General features: G+C 45.4%; 1 protein-coding gene across 2 annotated transcripts in view; it reads left to right on the plus strand.

Moving 5' to 3' along the window:
- UNC5B (unc-5 netrin receptor B) overlaps window positions 1-18,681 on the plus strand; it is a 162,416-nt gene that overhangs the window by 108,787 nt on the left and 34,948 nt on the right. For both annotated transcript variants that reach the window (XM_028729547.2, XM_028729548.2), the window contains exons 2-4: window positions 2,360-2,581; window positions 12,429-12,572; window positions 15,081-15,184. In XM_028729547.2, the coding sequence (XP_028585380.2) occupies window positions 2,360-2,581; window positions 12,429-12,572; window positions 15,081-15,184 (470 nt within the window). The remainder of the gene's footprint in view (window positions 1-2,359; window positions 2,582-12,428; window positions 12,573-15,080; window positions 15,185-18,681) is intronic.

An 18,681-nucleotide genomic window follows, 5' to 3' on the forward strand; every position in this document is an offset into this window, starting at 1 on the left:
GTGTGTGTGTGTGTGTGTGTGTGTGTGTGAATGATTGTGCAGCTCAATTGTGTGGCATGACCCAGCAGCTGAAGGCAATATATTATCCAAGACCTCATTTCTTCTGTGTAACTTGGAAGCTCATCCCCAAGACTGCCTAGATTTGCCTGGTATCTTTCAATCCTAGATTTTTGCTTCGTTGCAACTGTTTGTTTACTTTTGGTCTTTATCCTGCAGTGCCCAGGAAGACCCTTGGCAGTGCCAAGCAGGCTGGACGCAAAGCATGCTTGAACCATGAAACATCATAGGAACACCATGCTTGCCTTAGCTCTGCCAGTACTCAGAGGGTTTAATAGCAGCACACAGTGCCTACCGTGTGTGTGTGTGTGTGCGTGTGTGTGTGTGTGTGTGTGTGTGTGAGAGAGAGAGAGAGAGAGAGAGAGAGAGAGAGAGAGAGAGAGAGAGAAATATGGTGCAGTTGGCAGGCAGGGTCGATCTGTGTTGTAATCCCTTTCAAAATTGCTACAGCCTAGTGGAGAATGTTCTCTGAATATGAAATGCTTATTACTTATATTCTGTCCTATATTCTATACTTAAGAGGCTTTTCCCCACTCTTCATCCTTCAGGGCTGCCCATCTCAGAGGAATATCCCCTGGAGTATTTCCCCCAACAGAAAACACATTATGTATCTCCCCCTACATACTGTACTCTCTTCTGTGTATGCAGCTGCCCTTTCCCAAGAGTCTGAGTACATATATCTCCTCAGGGCTCAAAGCCAGGAACGAAGCACCCAGACCTGGGTGTCCTGTGTCTCCCAGGGCCTGCCAGTCTGGCTCCAGTTTTATCATGCAACTCTCACTGTATTGCTAAGTGACTGGAGTGCAGTCAAGATCCCTGCCATGTGGCTGTAACACATGAAGGATGCAATCCTACCTCCACTTGGCAGTAATATGTTTAGCATCTGTATGATGCTTTAGAAAAGGGGCAGGCAACTTTTTCTTTTGTTGAAGATCTCATTCTCTCAGGGGTAATCTGACACAGGCCGCATGCCAGCGATGGGTCAACATTTCAAGCAAGCTATTGATCTGCTACCTTTCTTGGTCAGGCACCACAAGTTCATATCCCATAAACATATATATGACATAGGGGTTTTATTTTAATTTTGCCCTAGTGCGCACTGTGCTTCTACTGAATTGTAGTTGCCATTTTAATGCACGTTTACGCAGTTTTGAGAGATCGTTTTGGAGCACTTCACAACCTGTTTTTGTTCTTACCACCCTCAACAATTAGGTGTCATCAGCAAACTTTGCCCTATCACTGCTCACTCATAACTCTACTTCATTTATGAAGAACTTAAAAAAAAAACCCCACAGGTCCCAGCACTGATCTTTGGAGGAACCCAAGTCCTTTTTGAGAACTGTCCATTTACCCCTACTTTATGTTTTCTGTTCTTTAATCAGTTACCGGGGCAGATTCAGAAGGGCATCAGGGGCTACCTAAAATAAAGTTGACCCCCATAGCTCTGGATTGTCCACCTGTGCTTTAGGACATCCAAATACTTTATATCTCATTAATCCTGCAGGGTAGTATCCCCATACTGTTGATTGGAGCAGGAACGTGACTGAGAAATAGTCATAGCTGTCAACATTTCCCTTTTTTTAAAGGGAAATTCCCTTATTCCAAATAGGATTCCTCGCAAGAAAAGGGAAAAGTTGACAGCTGTGGCAATAGTGTCTTGTCTGAAGCCATCTATATGGTCCATGGCAGAACCAGAGACTTCCAGATTCTATCTCTTTCCCACAGTGTTATAGTAGCTTTCATGACTTGCCCATGTGTAACCTATATTGAATTCCATGGGATTTAGTTATGAGCAAGCATATGTAAATGGGTCTTCAAATAGCACACTCTGCTGGTTCTGTAGGAATTGTCCCATTCAGAAGTATGCTTCCTTGCTTGCATCTCTGTTAAGGTTTGGTGTTCCAAGAGAAAGGAAGTGACAATGACCTGGTTCAGCTATGATATTCTTGACCCAATACACCATGCAGCATTGCACTGAGAACAATAGTTGTGTTTGCACTCTCTGTCCTCCCTTTCTTTTCCCTTGAGTGCCTTAATGCAAGAATCCCAAACGAGGAAACAGTAGTTACTACAGTCCTTGCTTGTAAACCACAGGGTATATATCTGAATTGGGCCAATGACTATGGGGGTAAGAATAAAGGAAGCTGCAACTGACAAGGAGTCAAAAAGTTATGAAATTCAGGTTGTTGTCCATCAGACACCGTTCTTTCAAAGCCAAGAACTGATGTCGGGTTATGAGGTCTGCATTGCTGCTTGAAGCACGTGGAGCTAAATTTCTCACATTTCTCCTCTTCCATTGCAGGGATTGAGTATGGAGAGGTGCTTCCAGATTCCTTCCCATCAGCCCCTGCAGAGTCCCTTCCCCATTTCCTACTGGAGCCACAAGATGCCTACATTGTGAAGAACAAGCCAGTGGAACTGATCTGCAGAGCCAACCCTGCCACCCAGATTTACTTCAAGTGCAACGGCGAGTGGGTGAACCAGAACGATCACATCACCACAGAGAGCTTGGACGAAATCACAGGTGAGAAGGCTTAGAGGATCGAACCATCTCTCAGGCCCACCCGGGACTAGACCTACCACTAGGTAGATTTAGGCAGCTGCCTCACATCACATTTTGGAGATCAGGGAGTGGCAGTGAGGAAGTTAGAGGACAGAACTGTATTTGCCATTAGGTCCAGTCGTGGCCGACTCTGGAGTTGCGGCGCTCATCTCTCTTTAGGCCAAGGGAGCCGGCGTATAGCTTCCAGGTCATGTGGCCAGCATGACTAAGCCGCTTCTGGCGAACCAGAGCAGTGCACGGAAACTCCGTTTACCTTCCCGCAGGAGTGGTACCTATTTATCTACTTGCACTTTGACGTACTTTTGAACTGCTAGGTGGGCAGGAGCTGGGACCGAGCAACAGGAGCTCACCCCGTCGCGGGGATTCGAACCGCCAACCTTCTGATCAGCAAGTCCTAGGCTCTGTGGTTTAACCCACAGCACCACCCATGTCCCATGCCTACACCATAAACCAGCCTAAATTAGCTCCCTAGCTTAGCCTGCTGCCTTCAGGTGCAGAGGAGAGCACTGTTCCATTGCCAGTACTGAAGAAAGATACCTTCACCTCAGACACCAAAATATCCTGGGCCGGCTCTATGTGTCAGCTCCACTCTTCTTTTCTACCCTTCGAGCATGATATTTTATATCTTAGATTTTTGTTTCTTCATTGAGGCATATGCTGCAGAGCATGTCCCCATATGTTATATAATATATTTTTTGAAAATACTTTGACTTGCCTTCTTTTGATAGCTGAGAATTAAAACTGACAAAAGTTCTCCTAGCCTGTCTCTCATTCAGAGCAGTTCTGGGACGCCTGCTCAGAGGAAGAGCACTGGGCCAAAGCAAGTGATTTCTCTCTCTCTCTCTCCAAACTTCTGTCTCTATGAAAGCTTAGCAGAGGTTCTTCAGTGAGGAGACCAGACATGGTGGCCAAGCCTTTCTGACAATCAGCTTGTGCATCAGTGTTGCCCCCTGAAATGAGCAGCCACCTGATAATGTTGGGTGTGTTTCAGGGTAGTGGTCTTCAGCTGGTGGGTCAAGACCTGCCATTGGGTCATAGCCTGATCTAAAGTAGAACAGCACAAAAGCAGAGCAACTCTAAAGGTAAAGGGACCTCTGACCATTAGGTCCAGTCGCGGATGACTCTAGGGTTGCGGCGCTCATCTCACTTTATTGGCCGAGGGAGCTGGCGTAAAGCTTCCGGGTCATGTGGCCAGCATGATTAAGCCGCTTCTGGCGAACCAGAGCAGCGCATGGAAATGCCGTTTACCTTCCCGCCGGAGCGATACCTATTTATCTCCTTGCACTTGACATGCTTTCGAACTGCTAGGTTGGCAGGAGCTGGGACTGAGCAACGGGAGCTCACCCCATCTCGGGGATTTGAACCACCGACCTTCTGATTGGCAAGCCCTAGGCTCTGTGGCGGGTGGCATTGTGGGTTAAACCACAGAGCACTCTACCACCATGGAAATATATGGAGTGAGACATAGAGGTAGACATAGACACAGATGGATCTGCAATTGTTTGTTGTGGTTAAAGGAGGGTCCCAGGTCTGAAAAGATTGAGAGATACTGTTCTAGGGGACACACTCAGCTCATGAACTGGCCTGGCCAGCTCTCTCTCTCTCTAAAGGGAACCCCCAGAATCATCTGCAGTTCACATGGTTCTCTGAAAGCAGACTGATATAGAAAGATTTTCCTGGAGGTAAAATGTCTGCAAGCCAGAGTAGTAGTAATGTACTACACCCAATTGTTTAGATAAGCCCTTGATAACACTGAATCACGGTGTAATTAATTTCAACATCCTATTAGGGTGAATTGTATCAACATGTCTGTGGTGGAAGAAACAAAGTCCCACTCTTAACGTGCAAATTCATGCTAGCATTTAATAACAACTGTTTAGGCATATTTTCATTAGATTTTCCAGTAAAGTGTTTCACAAGAGGTTCTTAAGAAAATCACATAATCTTAAAAGCAAGGGTTGGTAAAATTCTGCCTTGGATCAGAAACTTGCTAAGAACAAGAAAGCAACAGTAGGGAAGCGTAGTCAATTTTTACCGTGGCAAGAGGTTAGCAGTAGGTTCCCCACAAGAATCCAGACTGAAAGTTCAGTTTTATGCTGAGATGCTCTTGGGGATTTTCAAGGATTTTACAGCCATCTTCCAGCAGCCTTCTGTTGTGAACTTGAATGGGGCTAGCCCACCAAAGTGAATGATTTATAGATTGTTGCCTCAGGACGTTAGAAGCCTTGTTGCGATTGAACTTCATAGAACCGGGTCTCCTTGGCTTTGTGACAGACAGATCCTCAGATAACTCACACTGGTTCAAATTCAGTTCAAGGATATTGTGCCCACACCTGATCAGTGCCATGAGAAATTGCATCCTAGTCTTGTTTGAAACAAGCTCATCAGGCGATGTCCCAGTACCAAGCTTCATGATTTAAGTCATGGAGTCCTAGCACAACCCTGGAAATGGGCTACGTGTGCATGGAATTGGCTTACCCCCAAACTAGCACTGACTGTCCCTGTAACTTGCTTGTGGGCTTCCCAGAGGGACCTGACTTTCCACTGCCAGGAACATGATGGGACGAGGTGGGCCTTTGATCTGATCCAGGATTGCCAGTCTTATGTTCTTATACTTTTTGAAATACAGTAAGGGATCCTGTATTGCCTATATGTTCACACCAACTTTTCTGATCAATTCTAGCATACTAAAATCTAGAGAGAGATCTTTCTTTCTTTCTTTCTTTCTTTCTTTCTTTCTTTCTTTCTTTCTTTCTTTCTTTCTTTCTTTCTTTCTTTCTTTCTTTCTTTCTCTCTCTCTCTCTCTCTCTCTCTCCCCCCACACACACACACACAGGCAAACTAGCCATGGTTAGGCAGATGTGAAAGATTCTGGCAGGCTTCAGTTTAAGTACTTGTTCCATACCGATCCAGGGCTGAAGTACTATTTTCCTCTGACTTCAGGGGATGGAGCAAATGTTAAGTAATATTTAATCTTAGCTTTCAAAAATCTCCGCCTTTTCTCTTATAACAAAAAACACGTCACCACTTCAGCTGATAACCCCTCAGCCATCTCATCTTTAAAAACAGGTCTGAAAATATCTTAACATTCACCTGCCTCTCTCTCCCCAACCCTGTCTTACAGTTGCTTAATATCCCCCCCCCCATTCTTGTGAAGGACAAGTGGTTCCACAAAAGAGGGGAATATTCAGCCCAGCTTGATCCTAAGTCATGTTCTGCTTAGAGCACTTCTCTAGATTTTCCTCAGTCATGGATGAAGAGTCTTCGAGAGCCATTGTGAAAAGGGAGTCACTAGTAGAAGGGCCAGACCTGTCCAGATGAGGTTTTTAGGGTTTGGGTCATTTTGTTAAGTGAGGAAATATTCTAAACAACAGAGGTAGCTAAATGGGTGGCATAATCTGGGATGGATTTTAATACAGTGCCAACTACTTATAAATAGCATTATAACTTCTGCCCATTAAAACTACTCTTGTCAGTTTCACTCCAAGAACTCATTACAAGGTCGCTCATTGTATGGTTTCCACCTGAGGGCATTTTCTGCTCCTTTAGAATGTAAGAAAAGCTCCTTAGTATGCTAATTGCTTCAGCAGTGTAATAGCACATGGTAAATCTTCTGAGGTGCTTAGTGTGGGTACTGATGACACTTTGACAACCTAGGCCTGATCAGTTCGTTGCGGCCAAGCACTGAATTTACACATGTCAGAAACAGAGTCAACTTATGACCAGTTCAGAAAAGTGTGTGACCTGCACCACCATAATTCAAATCTCATGAAATCATCTCTGAGGGCTGATTGCGCAGCCTATGTTTTCTGGCCAAAGGATAGTTGCTGTGAGCAATGAGCAATCCCTGCACCCTTAGAAATGCAGGACGGCTTTTGACATATCACCTACCTACACAGTCAGCTTCACATTTAGCTGCTTCCGACCCCCCACCCCCATTACTTATCAGCAATGGAACTTGGGTGCTGTGCTGAAGATGCAAATATAACCTGCCCTGTTGCCCTAGATAAGATCCATTTTGGAAATGGCAAACAAGTACCAACAGCCAACTTGCGGAGGAGACTGAGAGGGTGGCTGGTTGCACTTATTGGTAAATGTCTGATACTGCTGAGTGTGCACCCTTGCCAGGACTGTGCACGGGGACAGGCTTGATTAAACAGGTGTGGCCATTTTGGTAATTTCAGAGAGGTGTTGCTAATTCCATTACATGATCTTTCATCCTTGTGGTGCCTTCTTGTTTTTCCTCACTCCTGCTCCCCAACCCTTTTGTCTGGGAGGTGCTGTAGCTCAGCAATGGAGCCCATACCTTTCATGCAAACAGTCCCAGGTTCAGACTCTGGCGTCGCCGAACAGGGAATCCTGCTGGTTAGTGTGGACATCACTGAGCTAGATGTAGCAACATTCAGACTCAGTATCGGGCATCCGCCTTCGTTGATACATCAGCTGCCATCACTTTTATTTCTAAGTTTGTGCAAGCATCAAACAAAATGGTCTGCTATGCGTGCTGTACTTTAATTGTTAGAGTTCTGCCCTCTTTGTGTATTGAAGTGACCCCTTGCAAATGCATGTACGTACACCCACGCTGAAATTTTTAAAAAGCAGAGCAGTGGCAGGTATATTAGCAGCAGTGGCCAACATGGGGGAAAGAGGTTCAGGGATAGCAGTGGGTAGTAGGACCAGAGGTTTAAAAGATTTGGTTCTCTGCAAGCAAGGACTCCTACCCTACTCCCCCCCCCCCCTGTTAACTGTGGAATATGTTCTGGAGACCTGCAGTGTGGAAGACAAAAAAGGTCACCATAAGCATGTATAATGCACTCACATGCAAGAAGAATGATCGCAGGAGAAGAGTCCATGCACACACATGACTTGTCTCTTAGAGGAGACGTGTTTCCGCGTGCTTAATATTTGATAAGTTCTCTCCATTCCACAGAAACAAAACTCAAACCCATGCAATTTCTCCACAAGAGAATGGCCTGGTTCACATGCAACGCCAAGCCAAACAGTGTCATAGCATAGTAGTCCCAATCCTTTCAGAGCCAGGGCCCACCTTCAACCCAAAAATGCATTTGAGAGACCCATTTGTTGATTTTCCTTTCCCATATGTTTGCATGGTGGTGGTGATGCTGTTGTGACCCACCTTAGATCAGGCCACAGCAGTGTGTTCCAACCCACCAACGCCCAGTGGTTTTGCATGAATGAGCAAGCATGGGGTACCCCGCATGAGAATTTTTTTCCTCCCCCCACCCATCTCAGTCCTACTGTTGCCATACTACCCAGAGCAAAAAGTCATGGTTTGGCTTAGTGTTGTGTATAAAGCCAGGTTTATGGTTTGTCTCACCCCCCAAAAATCATGAGTGGTAAGCCAAGAATAAACCGTAGTATTATGTATGAACTGGGCCAGTGTCTTGTACAAACTCCCCACCTTCTTAGTTGTGCTAATAGGGATCTTGCAAGAGGTTGTCTATACAGGGGTACTTCGGGTTACAGAGGCTTCAGGTTACAGGTGCTTCAGGTTACAGACTCTGCTAACCCAGAAATAGTACCTCGGGTTAAGAACTTTGCTTCAGGATGAGAACAGAAATAGTGCTCTGGCATCATGGCGGCAGCAGCCCCATTAGCTAAAGTGGTACCTCAGGTTAAGAACAGTTTCAGGTTAAGAACGGACCTTCAGAATGAATTAAGTTCTTAACCTGAGGTACCACTGTATTGGGTATTTATTTGTTAGTTAGTTTGTTTGTTTTAAGAAAAAGCCATGGTATAAATTGGGCTCTCATCATCTTCTTTTTCATTAGCGAGAAATGGTTGCAATGTATATTATTAACAGGCAGAAAATATTTCTTTTCTTCCCCTTTCTCTCTTTTTCTCTCTCTCTCCCTCTCCCATTTGCTCAGTGCAATCTCTCTTTGTAAAACAATTTTAAATGAATATATAACTGTAATTAAAGCTTCCATTAAACAAGTCCGCGCTGCACTGTTGAACTCACGCAAAAAGTCCACATTAAATGCCTTCGAGGGCTAAATTATTTAATTAGGATTGAGGTTGCCAGCATGAATAGCAAATGGATTTGCAACAGGCGGGCAAGAGGCTTTAATGTCCCAGGAGACCACTTGCCACACATTCCTGCCATCCCGCCTGCGCTACCATCACACCAGCGAAAGGAGCGAGACATGTTAGGATGTGATCCACAGGCACTGTACAGCAAAGGAGAAAGTTGGAGGAATTAACATTTTAAAAATATTTTAACTGGCTACCATTCCATCCTTCTCAAAGGACTTGGTGTAGGGAGACACACACACAATCATACCATTTCTACTTTACATTCAGAATTCAAGAAGCACTTAATTGTCAAAAAAATAAGTAAGACTTGTCCTCAGGTTGCAGGTAGGGAAGGAAGGGAATTTAAATTCTGTTCGCATTTATAGGTGAACCTGCAAAACTTTCCGTTTCCCAAACATTAAAAGTAAAGGTAAAGGGACCCCTGACCATTAGGTCCAGTCGTGGCCGACTCTGGGGTTGCGGCGCTCATCTCGCTTTATTGGCCGAGGGAGCTGGCGTACAGCTTCCGGGTCATGTGGCCAGCATGACTAAGCCGCTTCTGGTGAACCAGAGCAGTGCACGGAAACGCTGTTTACCTTCCCGCCGGAGCGGTACCTATTTATCTACTTGCACTTTGATGTGCTTTCGAACTGCTAGGGCTAGGTTGGCAGGAGCAGGGACCGAGCAACGGGAGCTCACCCCATCGCGGGGTTTCGAACCGCCAACCTTCTGATCGGCAAGTCCTAGCCTCTGTGGTTTAAGCATTACTCGGATTGAAATTCCGCCACCCTTCTTCAAAATGCACACTTCTCAAAATTTTGCAATACAGTTCTCCAGTCCCAGGCATGCAGGAGGGCAGAGCCGGCCAGCCGCCTCAGCATCTCGCTGGCTCGGTTGCCCCCAAACTTGCAGCGCAGAGCTGCCCGCAGCAGAAAAGCCCTCCACAGCACTCCAGCCGACGGACGGGCTCTTCCCTGGACTCAACTCTCAGGCCCCAGACTCTCGGCCTGGTGCCCCCTAGAGCCCGGCTCCCAGGTGCCCCGCACCCCTAGCACCTATTGGTAAGATGGCCCTGCATACATGGTTTTCCCACTCCCATTTTATCCTCACAACAACCCTATAGTATCTGGTCCCACATCACCCAGTGAACTTCATGACTGAATGGGGATTTGAACCCAGGCTTCCCAAGTACTTTCTTCCAAAAGCTGGGACTTGGGCTAGTTGCTGAGTCTAAGAAGAGAATGAGAGAACACTATGAATATATCCTGCAGATTTAAACGGGTTTAACAAGCAATCTTGTCTTTCAAGAGAAGGTGAAGAGGGTCGAGATCTCCAGAAGTTGATTCTCAGTAGCAGCACCAGGCTATAACAGACATGCCCTCTTCCCGGGGAATTCAGTGAGGAGTGTTCAGTGATCTCTGAACAGACTAATGCATTCGGGCTACAATTTGCAATATTCTTTGGTGAGAAAACCAGGGAAGAGCACCAGAAAGGGTTTGTGGTAAACAAACTTTGTCTGTGGATATAACAATTGAAGCATGGTCACCCTTCAGCTTATGAACACTACAGGTAATTAAGTTTGGGTTTGAAAAACAGCAGTGATTTGAAGGTCATGGAGCAAATATACCATTTACTTATAGAACGGGTCAGTCCTGGTAGTTTAGAATTTGAGCAGATGCCTTAAAGTATATAGAAAGAGGCTTCTGAGACTTATTTTTATTAATAAGATGGCAGCTTCCCAGACCCACAGAAAGCAGTTGGAAATGTCAGCCATAACGGGCTCAAATCCTTTATCTGTCTCTACCTACCATGTTCATTAAAGTAGCAGCCATCTTTATTGAGGGCATAAACATGCTCAGTTCGTGTTGCATATCTTTAGTACCACCGTGTGTGTGTGTGTGTGTGTGTGTGTGTGTGTTTTATAAGCAAATGAAATACAATTGTCATAATGGGAAAGGCAAGAGAAGCAGTTGCTTCAACTGCTGCTGAATCCACTCTGCTCTTCATTTGTAGACAATTGGCAACGAGGTTTTACTATATTAAGGCAATAAGATTAAAGCACATGCTTATGTGCCTTGCTGAATTGAGGCTGTGATTTTTAATGCGACGGTGAAGCGATTAAGGTTGCACTAAAACAGGAGGAGTAATGGGGTATATCTTAGCCAGTAGTAATAGCGGCTCTTTCGTAAAACAGCTGAATGTTGATAATGGCTCTATCAGAGTTATCACCCTTGGGTGACTCTAGAGTTCTGCCCTCGATGGGAAGTTCATTTGACCAGAAACAGCCTCCCTTATGACTTGAGGAGCTTCTTCTTTCAAAACATATTTCATTTGCTCAGCCTGTTGGTACTCAGTTCTTAATCGTCTGAAATTCTCGCCTCCTTCCACTTCTTTCTTTTTGCAACTGCCTCTTTTCACGCACAAACACACAGAGAGACAGACAGACAGACAGACAGACATAGCAACCATTATTGCCCTACTTTATCCCTAGGGTTGGTAGAAGTTTATCTTCCCTATAACATGAAAGTACCAGATCCCCCCTTATGTGGCCTAGTAGGACCAAGAAAACTGTGTACCAACTGTAGATAGCTTAAAAGGGGGGCAACGGCCCATCAAGATATTAGGCTTTTGTCCTGGACTGTACATGCCTCCTAGCCAATTAAAGAAAGTATGTGTGGACATTGAGATCTGCTTTTACTGAAGTCAGACCATTGGTTCATCTCGCTCACTCTTGTCTACATGGCCTGGCAGCAGGTCTCCAGGGTTTGAGATTGAAGTCTCTTCCCGAGCCCCCTAACCAGAGATTCTGGGAATTAAACCTTGGGCCATCTTCAGGCAAAGCAGGTATTCCAAACTTAATTTTAAGAAGCACTCTGTGGAGGTAAAAGATGAAAAAGTGAGAAAGGGCTCCTGAATCTTTGGTCGTCGTTTGGAATAGGCAGGACCAGCTCAAGACATTTTGTTGCCTGAGGCAAAAGACAAGATGGCGCCCTAACTCACATTCCACCATACTGACAGTTGAATCTTACTTCAACACTCGCTGTGGGTCAGCATCCTCCACTGGAGGGCAACAGGCCATCTTAGGGGACACAGAGCCAGCCACACGACACACACAGCTCTCTCCTCCAACACCTTACTTCTGCTTCCAACCCTACAACCCCAAGGAAGTGCCACATGAGGCAACCCTGCCAAATCTGCTACCTAGCCCAAAAGAGAGACAGGGAGCTGCCTTCTACGTTACAGTAAACCCTCATCTTACACATGTTTGACTTGTGTGATGGTGATTCAACCCTAATTCCAACCGTATGTAATTGCACAAGTCAAGTCTCATGCAAGGCGGGGAGCTTGAAAGCAACAGGGAATAAATCTGCTTCATTTTCTGCAGGACAGCTCTTCAGATATTTGACGAGTGCTATCATGAAATCAGTTGAAGCTCTTTTCATAGGTAGTGAGGAAACCATAGATGTTATAGTCAACCATGCCTTCTTTCTGGTGTGTAGGGTCACCATTTCCCCTTCTACGCTTGCTTCACCCTGTGTATGCATTTCTCGCTTCCATGCAGGCATTTCTTTCTATATCCTCCCATATCATAGAATCATAGAGTTGGAAGGGGCCCAAGGGTCATCGAGTCCAACCCTCTGCAATGCAAGAATCTCAAGCTAAAGCATCCATGGCCCATGGCCATCCAAGCTCTGCTTTGAAACCTCCAAGGAAGGAGAGTCCATAGTCCTAGCTTCTCATCAGTAACCCTCCTCCTTGTTTTCTCTTCCAGGGCTCCTTGTAAGAGAAGTCCAGATTGAAGTCTCTCGACAGCAAGTGGAAGAACTCTTTGGCTTAGAAGACTACTGGTGCCAGTGTGTGGCATGGAGCTCTGCTGGGACCACCAAAAGCCGAAGAGCTTACGTCAGGATAGCATGTAAGTTTGAGTGTGTTTAACCCTCCTTCATACAGGTATTTTTCATACTGTGCATTTCTCCCAGGTACTTAGTCTACTTGTATGTAGGGACAGAGATGGACAGAATACCCCCCAAGAGCCACATTGTAAGCAGGTCATGTTTGCTCAAATGTGAGCCGTTCTATACATTTTGGGCACGTTGGGGTGTGAGAGTGTGTAAGAGAAAAAAGAAGGGATACCCTTTGTTGGAAAGGAGAATTTTAAGTTACATTTTCCTTGGTGAGGGTTGTGGGGTTTTTTGTTTTTTGTTTCAATGAGCAGAACAAGACAAAAGAGAATTCATTTCATCATAGTTTATTGGATTGTTTGATTTAAGGATTTCAATGGGCTTTTCACATATGTTCATATATTTATTACCCCATTCTCATGGAAGAAAATGAGAGCCCTTGGCCATGGGATCAGAATGGCAAAGATTAGGCCTTACTGTGTGTTTAATAATCGAGGATGGAGGCAAGGTATTTCGATGTCAGGGGAAGTTTGTTGTCTTTATGTTCAGATGCCACTTGGAAAAATATTGCCAAACTTGACACGAGAGTTCTTGAGGTGGGAGCAGTGCTCTTCACTGATATTTGGACACTCACTGCCATTTTTAATCAAGCTGGCAGACTGCAATGTCCCTTTGGCATCACTTCCCCTGTTTTTCAGCACAGAATAGATTTGGCTGCTTTTCAATATATCATCTCCAATTTTGGCATGGTGGCACCCGTGGTGGGGAGTGGCAATTTTTGTTAATGTTCAGATGCCAGGTGTCATTTTGCATCAAGATGGTGGACTAAACATGACTTTGGGTTGACTCCACCCATTTTTTGGTGTGGCACATCCAGTCTCACAAATGGCACAATGTTATTTTTATTTCTAAAAAAATTGCAGTGCTTATATATCCGGGCACTCCACACTAGTTTCAAAATATGTGGCTTTATTTTCTACATGGCTCCCTTCCCATGCTACAAAAAAATAAAAATAAATGTATTCTCAAGAATTAGAAATGCAAGGATTAGAAATTTGTGTGAACAGGCACTATAAACTTGCAATATGCAGTTCTAGAAGCAGTGGTTGTTTGAGGGATGCTAGCCAGTGAACTTTCTCGTTCCAGCATATCATGCTGTGATAAGATCTACAACGATCAAGTCTTGTTCATAAAACAAGACAGCAAATTATCATCATTGTCATCATCGTAATCATCCTCAAAAATAATTACTTTGGACAGCATTTATTTTCATTGGAACAGTTTGTCAAAACTGCTTGAGAGAAATTAGGTGGGCTTTAGTGCCACCTACTGGTTAATACTGGGGCTTGTTTACTCGTGATACAGTTTAGTTAATCACACAAAGTTCTTTGAAACTGATGCAATATTCAAGTATTAAGAAAAGCCGCTTAATATTGCTAATATATTCCTGTTCCCTGTGGCTACAAGCGATACAATCTTTCTTTAATGTTGATGTACAGAATTCAGAACATTTTAGCAAAGGTTTTAATGCACGGGGAAGGAATAGTAGGGAATTGAGATATTTTGTTTGGGAGTAGAGTTAGTAGAGGCAGAGGCAGATCAAGAAATTTTGCCATCTGAAGCAAGCACAAAGTGATCTCCTCTTTGCACACCGTATACTAAAGCCAGCTGGACTTGTAGTTGTCTCCTACTTCAGCATTTGGGTTAGATTAGTTAGATATTGGAAGGCATGATGTACAGCAGACATAACTCTGTTGTCCAGCACTTCACCACTGCTACCCACCCACCCAGATTCTGCCGCTTGAAGCAGCTCATCACCACCTAATGGTAGGGCAGGCCCTGAGCAGACACACAAAAATATCATGTCCTACATTTTATGGAGAACAGCTATGCAGGGCTCTGAAACCTTGTCCTCTCTCAACTGTTTCATGCATTTGATTTGTGGGATATACAGTCCGTCCATTCACATGCAGCAGAGACTTCCATTTACCTGCAAGCCCATACATTTTTGGAAGCAGAAGTGGCTTACTCCCAAGTAAATATATCTAAGTGGGGTGTAAAATACAAACTCTGCATGTCCATTCTTCCTTTAACTACCTCGATGGGATCATCTGAGTGCTTCTGATAACCCTTATTGAGATAATCCGTGAGACCAACAGAATGGCACCACAAGGACTTTTAAGCAGTGCATTTCCCCACAAACCTCCACATCTTCATTTCAGTAATTGGCAGCCTTGCCGAGTAAGGAACCTCATTTAGCACATTTCTCCCACCAAAGAAGCCTGGGAACCATAGTTGGTTAAGGGCGCTTGCAGTTGTAGCTCTGTTAAAGTGTAAACTACAGTTCCTAGGGTTGTGGGCAGGGGAGAAAAATGTGCTTTAAATCTCTGGTGCGTACCCAGCCTAAGGTCATGCTGAGCTCTTGACATGCCGCCCTCTCTCAGCTGGTATGTTAAGGCAACTGAGCTCTGCAAGTGACTCCTGGACTGATGCCTGGTGCTTGTTTTGTTTCCCATTCGTAGACCTGAGGAAGAATTTTGACCAGGAGCCCTTGGGGAAGGAGGTTCCTCTGGATCACGAAGTGCTTCTGCAGTGCCGCCCTCCTGAAGGAGTGCCAACAGCCGAGGTAAGCAAGGCAGGCCACGGGGGGGGGGGGTGCGTTGGTGGCAGCAGCCGCCAGCTGGGAGGAGCTTGCGGAACTGAATTGCGATTATTCCCACAAGGCGACGCACGCTCATGCTGTGTTTCTGCGTGGTGATTAGCATCACTGTTATTAAAGCGCACATGCAGCACTTTCCCATGTGCCAAGGGATGTGCAGGGCTTATCTCAGATCACTGAGAAAGAGAACATTCTATACTTGTTTCATTCCTTCCTCTGCCCATAAATGTGAACTGTCTCCCTTCACTTGGCTCATTGTAGGTACCTGCTTAGCAGAAAATAGACTGACACTTCAGTCCTAGGCGTAAGGCGTTGTTTACTCAAAAGAAAGTACCATTACACAAGTAAGGCTGTGTAGGATTGCACTGTCCAGGCTACGTGGCTTTGGGGGATGTTCCCCATTTAGAGAACTGCACAATTTAGCCATTTTGACACACACACACACACACACACACACACACCCTTAGGGGGAAAACAGGTGCTTTAACTTTTCTTTGCTTTCTGTAGTTCTTTAGTTGGGCCCACGCAGACCCCAGAAGAAGCCTAACCTTGAGTTCTCAAACCTGTTTCAACTGCCTGGTTGTGAAAATACTAAGTTTCCATTAGTCAGCCGGTTTTTTGAGCTGCAGAAAGGAATCTTACCCTTCCAATGCACTCCTGCCATTGAGCTTGGATTTATTTGTTTTACACCACCACCACCCCCATCGCCACCAACCTCAGCGTCGCCTTTGGCCCTATTTCTTCTATCCTGTTACTTTGGACAGTTTTATCCATGTCACATGGAGGTCAGGCAGCTGCAATTCTCTTCTCGCTTGCACTCCCTACACACAGTTTTCAAGGCTTTGGTGACATATTTGTCTCTCCTAAGGGGAGGAAGCTTGGTGGAGTGCGGTTTATTCCGCTTTGTAAAAAATAAACCAAAACATAATAGCAACAACAACAACTATGGCCTGGCATTTCTGCTGCTCATCATGGCTTCTGATCAGGAATTGCCCTTGTAGACAGCTCTGATCTCTTCCGTGAGGGTTGCGGCGAGGCAGGCAGACGAATCTTGTTTCTGAAGAGGTCGCTTCAGCTTGGCACCATGTATCTCTTCGAAACTGGTGGTGCTGGCTGTGGACTGGGCACATAGCCAGAGCTGCCAAGAAGTGCACGGATTAGTGTGTGATGCTGCTAATACCCATTAGGATAAGGCTGGTCATGCAAAAAGCCACAGAAGATAACTCTTCTTAGCCTCATTTTATTTTACAGCACCGCTATCAGGCTAGGGCATAGACGCAGAGCTGGAAAGCACCCAAATATCATCCTGTTCCCAACCTCCCGCTGCAAGGTGGAAGCATCCATCCAGCAGATCAGGCCCTCCACTTCATCAACACGCGCAACCGGATCACAGTGCTCAACAAGCAGAGAGAAGATACGCTGCAAGCCTCTCTGAGCAGAGCAGAAAGCTGGCTGACACAATTACAGTTCAGGCCCACAGCAGAGAGAGAGAGAGAGAGAGAGACTGTATAAACAGTCAAACTAGGGCAGGTGAGACCTGCATCCTTACACAGCCACGAACCTCAATGTGTGACCCTTGACAACTGTCTCTGCTAACATATCTCAGAGGGTTGTTCTGAGGATGAATTATGGGGGAGAACTATGAAGGCTGACCTGAGCTCCTTGGAAGAAGGGTAGGAAAGAATGCAATAAATAAACAAACAAACTGTAGGTGCAAACCAATGATGGGGACAAATATTCCCTCAAACAGACAAAAGGGCAACATCTAGAGATGTTGATGATCCATGGATGGTTTGGGCAGCCATGCTATCTAGAGATGCAGTGAGTTGTACTACAGAAGATTTGGGTGGGTGGGGAACTATGTCGACAAAGGTTGCTGTAGACTAACTGAGGAAGCAGCCACAACAGTGGGTACATCTTGAAATGGAGTCTAAAGTGTGAGTTCATTTATCAACACATAACCCAGGTGTTGGGAAATTTTGGCCCACCAGGTGTCGCCGAACTACAACTTCCATAATCATTGGCCATGCTTGCTGGGCCTAATGGGAGCTGGAGTTCAGCAACATCTGGAGGGTCAAATGGGTTCCCCACACCTGATATAGCCCCTCAATAAGCCATCCCTCTGTATCCTCCTATTAGGTGGTGAGGAAAACTTTACCACACTTCTGCACCTGATCAGACACAATCAAGGGAGTGGCAAAAATTCACCCTGCCCCTTCTTGCCAAGTTTGCTTAGATGGTGGTGAAGATGCTGTGCAACTTAACATGCATAAAATCACGTGGTGAATGGCCAACTGAAATCACCCAAAACCTTTAGGCAAGAAAGCAGGGGAAGTTACTTGGGGGCAGGAAGAGTGACAGGGAGATGTCACAAATAAATACTTGTGCCCAGGAGGTCCATGGTCTGCTTGGGAAAGAGATGGCTGCTAAGCAAGACCAGCTCTCAAAAGGACCCAGGTTTGAGATTGCACCTGGAGACTTAGAGCACTTTCCCTGACAGTGATATATATCTTTTCCTACCAGGCTTGTTCTGGCAGAATGCTTTGAGATTCATGAGCTAGGGCTGTAGCATTGCCTCCAATGGTGATTGCTGCCCTCCCATTAAATGTATTACTTTCCCCTGTTCCATAAGACAGATGCTGGAATAAATGTTTAAAAGCCTCCTGAAATATCTGTCTCCTGCTTTTTTTCCTTTTTCAATTTTAGGGTGTTATTCTAACTCAGACACGCAGACTTGTTTTATAGATTTTGGTTGCTGAGATATCTGTCCCCCACCCACCCACCCACCAACCAACCACTCTCCAAATTTGCTGGCAGTTGGTAACCAGAAACTTCCTGCCTTCCTCCTACAGCTGGGCACATCTGCGCCTTCCCTAAAGGCACATCGTGAATGTGAATAATTGTAGGCAAGGATGCAATTTTTCCCATTGCAGCCCATTAATAAATCACGGGGAGCTGTTACTTCTCTCAGATATCTGCCCAGCCACCCTCTCCCCACTATGCATACCTCAGAAACACACACACACACACACACACACACACATCTGCCTGCTTCTTCCAAGCAACTGCCCTAAAATTCCAGCTGGGAGTGTTGGCACCTTAGCAGATTGCCAGTTTACAGCCAGGAGAAAAAAAGTGTGCATGAGGTAAATGAGTCGGCTCCCAGAGTCGAATCGGGGCCGTGATGGATAGCCTCGCACCAAGGCCGTCTGCTTTCATTATTCAGCAGAAGTGTTTATTTTAGGCAGCGGATCTGTTATTCTGACACCTAATAATGTACTTAACCTCAACACCTGTTCAGCCCAGCCTTCCCTCCCTCCCGCATGGGCTGATCAGCCATTAACTCCTCGCAGGATTTAGCAACGAAAACACAGAACGAATTGTTTTCCAGTGAGGGGGAGAGCAATTAGAATTAGGACGTATCAACATTCCTGGAATTCCCCTGACAGTGGCAGAGCTTCGCA

This window comes from Podarcis muralis, chromosome 6 (genome assembly GCF_964188315.1).
Source record: "Podarcis muralis chromosome 6, rPodMur119.hap1.1, whole genome shotgun sequence".
Taxonomy (NCBI): Eukaryota; Metazoa; Chordata; class Lepidosauria; order Squamata; family Lacertidae; genus Podarcis; species Podarcis muralis.